Here is a 7,811-nt window from a genome sequence, read left to right as displayed (position 1 = left end):
TTTTTTTGGCAAGGTTTGGGTATCAAAACCAATGCCAGCTAAATTTGTCTTTTTCTCATTTCCCCTCGATTTACTGCCCGGAAGTTTGTCTCCCTGACGTGACCAAAAATTAGCTGTGTAAATCTCTTGGGGGGAAGACATCCGGTAGATGCAACGTACATTGCTGAAGCTCCTCAACACTAATTTCTCTAATTTTGTTGATGACTGGAACGTCACCCTTCACAAGACCTTTGGCGAATTCAATGCTGCTGCCAATAATTCCCTTTCTTGATATGCAGTAGGTGACGGTGTGGGCCTTAACTTTGATGATTCCAATTCTAGGATCCTCTGGGCCGCCATCGTGAACACCGTCACCGAGATCTCCAAGCCAAGCCTTAAGAGTCTCGGAATAATACTTTTGAACCGTGGCGCGATCAGTAACAATGGAGGCTTCGCCAGAAATAGAGGCCCATTCTCCGGTAGGGTTCAAGAATGAGATGTTAGTTTTGGGATCTAAATGCAGTTCGTCGGTCTTGCCAGACTCTGTGTTGGTGTGGAAAATGAGATCAACGCCACCACCCTCCTACAATGATTTGTTAGCATTTTATGTGGAAAGGCTCGATGGTTTGGTCTTGCTGCTGAGAGTTCCTTACAGTGTCAGCCAAAGCCATACAACGAGAAACAAGGAAGCCGTGGCTATTCGTGGTCATCATGCCGAACTTGCAGTGCTTGGCAAAAGCGACTAAATCCTCCACCTTTTCCTTCAAGGGGACTTCTTCAATGTTTTTGGCCTTGTAGGGATCGGCAGGCTGACCGCCAGTCTGCGTGTTGCTGAAGGTGCTTTGTGACATTTTGTTTATAGCTACTAGTGTGTATTGTAAGTGTATGACTCTTCTCACGCATTCCTATACCGATTTATTGCTCGGACGAACGCTTATGCCCAACGACGCGCTTCGTCTTGAGCTTCGGAAAAAAAAAAAATAATGGTAGTTGGGGAACCGTACATGTGAGGAAATTAGACTGATGTCTTGTAAATGTATGTGGCCTGGTGATTGTTTTGAGTTTCAAAGGAAAGTTGCAACTGGGAGACGGCTGTTATATGAGAAGGGGATCGGGTTGGCGAAGCTACGCTATCACGTAGGACATGGGGAAATTTACAGCTTGACGTAGTTATTTGTATGACGTGTGTGTTGCATCGCTTAGGCAAATCTGGAATGGATGGGAGAGAAACCGTGATGGCCATGGGGATCGAAGAATTACAATAATGGGCCCGCGACAAGATCTACCAAACCCCTACGGACTTCTGAATCGGAAGCATGGCGGGCTCATCAAAGTGAGAGCGGGGGACCTACTGAGTACGCACCTCGCTTTCCCCGCATTCGATGATCGAGCATCGCCAGGGAGGAAAGGGGCAGGGGAATCACCGTAGCTACGTAGTCATACCTTTGTTATACTTGTGTTGAGGCGTGTCGAGCTTTTCCTGAAAAGTCTAGCTACAAGAATAATACCACTTATTCCAAGCTCATCGAACGTCAGTAGATTGATTGCTTGATAGAGAATTATGATAGATGGAAAGAAGAAAAAGAATAAATAAATAAAAGAAAATAAAAATAAAAATAAAAAGTAGAGTAACACAAAGCCTTATTGGAACAGTGTTGCGTCCAAAAGAGAAACCCTTCAGCATCTCGTGTCAGGTCGAGGGGGTATTTTGGTTATGATGGCCATTCTTGATCGATTACGTATGCCCAGATTTCATTATATACCTACCGTAGTAGCATATCGGCCGCGAAGACTCCGTTACCTCCGACAATTTTTGAACAATGACCATTGCCATACACAACGTGCAAGGAACCAATTCTTGTCGCCGATACTTGAAATTCAAATGAACAATGAGTGGTGGGTAATATTCAAAATAGCAGTTGCCAATTTATATCTTATAATTGAGAATAATCTGACCGATGTGGATTACCTGTAGGACGAGGGGCCGCTCGCGGACGAGGAGCATACTATAAAGCGCTCTACGGCGGTCGTGGCAGAGGCCGTGATGGCTCCAATCAGCACTCAGTCGAACCTCCACAGCCTCGCCATGCTCCAGGGACCTTGTCAGATTGGAATACCCTTTCTCAATTGCTTCGGAATGTTGATGGGCAGCAATATGGTACGTAAAAGTCGAATCATCATCGCTTTGCCTAATTTGATTAATGTCCTCTTGTAGTACACAATGGACAATTGTTTGCACAAACGCAGCCCCTGACAGTTGGAATGCAGGACAATATAAACGGCTAGGTACTCGATCCAGCCTACCTTCGAAAATTCTCTTCTTCTGATATACAGCTAATTCCGTGCAGCTGGAACATATCGCCATGCCTCCCCAAATTTTACTCTCTGCGTTGATCATGTCCAATCTGATGCGTACGCTCCACCTTCCAGAGTGCGAGCAATCATGTCATTGGTTAGCAAGATTCATAGCAGACACGTTCTTGCGCATAGCTGAAATGTTGTATAGTCTGATACAGGATTCCCCGTCGATGTTTTCGACAATGAAATACGTCAAATTGCTTTGGGAGATTATGTAACGAGGACAGCTGCAGAATTCATACGTTCTCGGCACATGGACCAAGCAGTACCATCTGGTGCTGGCGCAGGAGGCTGGGCAGGCCCAAAAGGTGGTGCTTTCAACATCAATGCGCCAGGCCAAGAAGTCTTGCCGCGAACGAGCTGCTTGGTGAAAATGCAAAAAGCTCAGCGACCCCCACCTGAAGGAACTATCGAATTGCGCTTTACCGTTGCACTTCCAGCTCGTGGTCGGACCATTTTGGGCCATGAAGCGCATCGCATACTTGCTGTTAATCTTCCTGAACTGATCAGACAGACTTTGCAATGGGGCAAGCAAAGTCAACAGAAGCTTCTTCAGCACGTTCGCTCAGTCGAAGACCAGGAAGACATGCGATGTCAGCTTGTACAAAAGGGCTTGGTCACATTTATTGCAAATGGATCCATTTTGCCTCGTGCTAGCGGAGCCTCGTCCATGCCCATGCGCTCGTCCTCCGTGGTGCCATTTCAGTCTCCGCCTGACATGGAGGTAGAACTCCATCGGCCGAATGGTGGACTTATCAGGGGTATGGGAATTCAGCATGGAATCACGGTCCTCTCAGGCGGAGGATTTCATGGCAAATCGACCCTTCTTGAAGCAATAGAGCTAGGCATCTACAACCACATTCCTGGCGATGGCCGGGAAGGAGTGGTCACAGACCCAACTGCAATCAAGATTCGAGCAGAGGATGGTAGAAGCGTATCCGGCGTTGACATTAGTCCATTCATTTCTGGACTTCCTGGGAAGAAGAATACAAGCTGTTTCAGTAGCGAGGTAATCCATCCCCATGTTTCCTCCACGATTTCTCCTTACGCTTGGTCGCTCACACAGATATTAGGATGCAAGCGGCTCTACATCTATGGCGTCGAATATCCAAGAGGCGCTGGAGCTAGGAAGTAAAACCCTGTTGATAGACGAAGACTCTAGCGCAACGAACTTGCTCGTTCGAGATCAGCGGATGCAAGCGCTTGTTCGAAATGAACCCATCACCCCCCTCGTGTCAAAAGTGCGTGCCTTGTACAATCAACATGGCGTAAGCACCCTCATAGTTATCGGTGGCTGTGGCGACTGTATGTCCGAATACCATCTCAAGCAATTAATATCAGAAGTGTCACTGATACATGTGATGAACAGATCTCTCAGTTGCAGATGTCGTCCTTGGGCTCTCCTCTTACAAAGTCGAAAATCTCACGGCCCGGGCAGCTGAAGTTGCTGCGAATTATCCGGCAAATATACCTCAGCATCAAAAGTATGGGACGATCTCATCCCGCAAAGTAACCTTGCCGTCAAGTATTGCAATTGGTCGGCCACCTTCGTCCAAAGGCCGCAGCTTCATCATGCTCCCGTCAGATGCTCCGGCGGGCCCAAAGAACCCTGCAGCTGAGGATCCTGGCATAGACATTGCTGCGCTAAGTCAGCTGGTTGAGCCTGGCCAAGCGGCTCTGGCGGCGCAAGTGGTCCGTTGGGCAGCTCGACGTCCCGATAGCACGGCGGTCGCTACGTCACTTTTTGATACACTCGACGAAATGGAGCGATTAGTGAGAAAAGGTGGTCTGGATGCATTACACAGTGAGGGCTGGATGGTTGGTGATATGGTATGGGCAAGGAGGTTTGAACTGGGTGCGGTCATCGCTCGGATTCGCGGTCTCACTGTGCATTGAATGCAGCCGTAGCCTTGGCCGAATTGGCATCTTGGAAGTGACTTTGATTTGGGTTCCTATATCTTCAACCAACCTTGCAATGCAATGAGTCCTTTACGGTCTCACATATTATAGATATCGTACGCGTACAGCTCTGCGAAAATCTAAGCCTGTCCTCAGCATCAATGTAACAACATCGAGTAAATAAAGCTCTCGGATTTTTTTGAGATCCTAACCGTACAATAAATAGATTTACTCCTCCCATAAAACCACTCAATCTGGAGACTACTGTAATTCAGAGCGGACCTGATGTCTGTTCTAAGTCCTTGTCCGATCCAGTCAAGTACAACCTGTACATTGGTTCTCGAAAAGCAGCAGTAAATATATTGATCAAATCACCAGTCTCATAGACTTTCAACAATGAAAACCCATTTGTTATATTTGACGAACCCCTTGGTATTATGCGGACGCCAAACACCATTCAAAATGAAAAATCCCAAAGCAGCGTCGAGCCATCTCCCTGATTGAAGTATTGCCCCTTCCTGCTAGACAAAGCTTTTCAATGCAGATACTACATGCCATATGTCCATCCGCCATCGCGATAGAGTCTTTCTCTAGCAGCAAGGTCTTTTCTTATGTCATCCTCGGTGAGCCGATCATTACCACTCCAGTTTGCACTGCTTGTACGATTGCGGAATCGATGATGCCGAGCTTCATTTCTAAAGATATCTTCCATGTGCAATGGAGCAATGGGCCCAAAGACCTCTTCGGGATTCACCAATTGCTGTTGGACGAGCAGGTCGCGAAGGTTAGGACTCTGTGCCCAATTTGGAGGGATAAAATCGGAGTCATCGTCTTCGCTATCACTAGCGATGTCAGGCAATGAAATATTGTCGCCATTAGAAGGCTGCGGGCTTGCTGCAGCTGTTTTTGTCAGTAATGGCTGGCGACCCGGAGTCTTCTGCGACGACGGAATTTGGGAGGGAACATTGCTGCCCGCAGTCGCAGACGGCCGCATATATTGCGAAGCCTTGGCCGACTTCAAGGACAGGGATCCGGATGCAGCTGGCGTATTGATCGCCTTGAACGACGATGAACCCGTAGCCAAATTCTGGTCGACAGGTCTGGGAATGGCTTTGATTGATGGTGCGGCGGCAGCTCCATGTGTCTGCGAAGTGGCGTACTTCGAGACTGTCGGTTCCGAGTTGCCCTGGGACTGGGAAAGTTCTTGAGGCGGTGAGGTTGAAGTGCTCTCCGCTTGCATGAAGGGCGGGCCTGAGGGGACCTGAGAGATAGTGGCCATCCTCGATTTTGAGAGAGAGGCTCCGGTCACGTTGCTGCTGAAGCTTGAAGATTGACTGCTTCCCTGTCCGTTTTGAGATTCCTAGTCTACATCAGCCGCAAGAAACGCATCAGTTCGTCTTGATCTAATACCTTTTTGACGCTTGATTGCCAGTTGGCGGTCAGTCGCGGTCGGGTTTCTGTCTCCTCAGCTTCCTGATCATTAGTCCGCCTGCGCTTTGCTTCGGTCTGCTGGTAGCTTGGCCCGGATTTGCTGGCAGTTCCACGCTGTATATTATCCTCCGCCGTCTCTTGCTGCAGAGTGCGTTTCGGCGGCTTTGCCGGATTGATATGGGGGACTGTGTTCGTCAGGCGATTGTAATCCTGTAGAAGGTTCATCCGCGTAAGAGTACGCGCTGTAGGCAAGTCACTGCGGTGAGATGATTGTGCTGGCTGCGGCTTCTCTTTCTGCACAGATTGCGTCTGCTCGGCCCATGGAACGGTCAGTAAACCAAATGTCAACAGCGAAAATCCATTATATGGGCTTACCAAACCACTTCCCATGCGCGTTAGCGTGGGAATCGCTGGAGGACGTTGGGACTCTCCTTTCTTTGACTCCAAGGCCTTCTTTGCTTCTTCTAAGCGCCTCTTCTCTACGGCTGCCCTTGGGACTACCTTCTTGGCATTTTCAATGGCAGCTTGACGCTCTTCAGCACGTAAGCCGTTAATTTGCTCTTTCCTTTTCCGCTCAGCCTCATGCGCTTCAGCCACTTTCCTTCTAGTCTCAATTATGAGCTCCCGTTGTCTCTCAGCTTCCCAGTCCCACTGTCGTTGCTTTTCAAGTTCGACTTCGCGTCTTTTCTGAGACTCTGCTTCTGCCTCGCGCTGCTTCTCCGCTTCTAGTTCCCTCTGTTTGTCCTCCTCTAATCTTCGCAGTCTCTCCGTCTCCCTTTTCTCCGCTTCTTGCCGACGTTGCTCAGCTTCCTGTTCGCGTTGCTTCTGGGCCTCGATGTCTCGCAGCTTTTCTGCATGAAGCTCACGTTGCCTTTCTGCTTCAATCTCCCGTTGCCGTTCTTCCTCGAGTCGACGCTGGCTCTCGACTTCAATCTGACGTTGCTTTTCCGCTTCCTTTCGCTCGGCAGCTCGTTGGCGCTCCATTTCTCGCTCCTCCGCCTCGCACTGTTTCTGCGCAGCTTCTTTTTCTTGAGCTCTCCTTCGCTCTAGCTCTTTTATTTCTTCAACTTCACGCAGTTTCGCTAGTTCTTCCCTTTGCGCTGCCTCTCTGCGCTCTGCTTCCTCTTTTGCTAGGGTTGCACGCTGCCTTTCTGCCTCCTCCTTTTGGGCTGTTCTCTTGCGCTCAATTTCCAGCTTCTGCTCAGCCTTTTGCAGAGCCTCTAATTCCTCCTATTTTTCATTAGCTTGAGATTTGTAAAATCGTCTGCGAACGGCTTACTTGTTCCTTCTTTTTTGCGGCTACAATAAGAGCCTTAGGCTTGCTTGAAGTACTCGCGCCTGCTGTTGTTTGTCCTGCCGCTGGTGCCGACTTCTCAATTTCTTTGCTCGAGAGAGTAGCTCGTGACGTGCTCATTCTTTGGCTGTCTCCCAGCATCCGTATTTTCTCAAATAGACGCTGCGTGGACGTTTTCCGGTTCGTCTTAGGCATTTCAATGTCTTTGTCAGGGATGGGAGATGCTACTTTGTTTGTGAACACCTCTGATAAAGCCTGTCCCAGTGTCAGCAGAGTTCTTTCCCTCTACATTTCAAGGCTTGACTGACCATGCGATTGTCCGCGGGGCGCCGGGCCGTTCGAGGGGTCTTTCCACGGAGTTTTCCAGGGGTTTTGAACAACTCTGGAACATTTCTGAAAATTGTCAACGTTATATAGTCCACGTGCCGGAGTGATGAGAGGGGCACGAACAGCTGCTCCTGGGTGAACAGTTCATCCATATGCTCATTGAGCCACGTCAGTTCATTCTGCATTGCGAAAGTAAATTCTTCAACCTCTTGGTCAACAAAGGCTTGAGCTTGATCCCTTTCTTGGATGATCCATTGCGCTGACCCGATCGGGCGTTGTGTTGCTAGACGAAGGGCCGCCATGGTTGTTCAAGCAAAACAAACAAGTACGCGAGAACCAGTGGCTGCAAATGGGAATGAAACGAATGATAGTGGGCGCAATCCAGTTGATCCTACTCTTCCATTCCCTATAATACCATCAATTGATGGTCTGCAGACGTTAGCCGGAGCGGGTGGAGGCGTGTGATGGACGCCGCTGCCTATGTCGAGGACGTTGTTTGATGGGTAGTCGGTCGTTGGTTGAT

The 7,811-nt window shown here is 48.9% G+C and overlaps 3 protein-coding genes across 3 annotated transcripts; 1 reads left to right on the top strand and 2 right to left on the bottom strand.

Annotated features, from left to right (window-relative positions):
- Positions 1 to 70: 70 nt before the first annotated feature.
- Positions 71 to 1,079, bottom strand: L228DRAFT_258650 (putative BLI-3 blue-light-inducible Bli-3 protein; the record flags this gene model as incomplete). Its single annotated transcript, XM_018334098.1, has 3 exons — positions 633 to 1,079; positions 160 to 562; positions 71 to 93 (listed from the first exon to the last, which is right to left on the bottom strand). Exons 1-3 carry the CDS (start codon positions 828 to 830, stop codon positions 71 to 73), a joined length of 624 nt encoding a protein of 207 aa, XP_018190749.1. The 5' UTR covers positions 831 to 1,079.
- A 737-nt stretch (positions 1,080 to 1,816) lies between these two features.
- L228DRAFT_217562 (hypothetical protein) lies at positions 1,817 to 4,477 on the top strand. Its single transcript, XM_018330157.1, has 7 exons — positions 1,817 to 1,875; positions 1,955 to 2,137; positions 2,248 to 2,265; positions 2,328 to 2,431; positions 2,486 to 3,346; positions 3,411 to 3,642; positions 3,707 to 4,477. The coding sequence occupies exons 1-7, from the start codon at positions 1,869 to 1,871 to the stop codon at positions 4,231 to 4,233; spliced, it is 1,932 nt and encodes a 643-aa protein (XP_018190748.1). The 5' UTR covers positions 1,817 to 1,868; the 3' UTR covers positions 4,234 to 4,477.
- Positions 4,478 to 4,783: 306 nt separating this feature from the next.
- On the bottom strand, positions 4,784 to 7,590 carry L228DRAFT_265667 (hypothetical protein; the record flags this gene model as incomplete). Its single annotated transcript, XM_018334746.1, has 6 exons — positions 4,784 to 5,596; positions 5,647 to 5,976; positions 6,043 to 6,897; positions 6,947 to 7,216; positions 7,270 to 7,354; positions 7,412 to 7,590. The coding sequence occupies 6 exons, from the start codon at positions 7,588 to 7,590 to the stop codon at positions 4,784 to 4,786; spliced, it is 2,532 nt and encodes an 843-aa protein (XP_018190747.1).
- Between the last annotated feature and the right edge of the window lie 221 nt (positions 7,591 to 7,811).

Source organism: Xylona heveae, assembly GCF_001619985.1.
Source record: "Xylona heveae TC161 unplaced genomic scaffold L228scaffold_2, whole genome shotgun sequence".
Taxonomy (NCBI): Eukaryota; Fungi; Ascomycota; class Xylonomycetes; order Xylonales; family Xylonaceae; genus Xylona; species Xylona heveae.
This window is presented reverse-complemented; position numbering and strand designations above follow the sequence as displayed.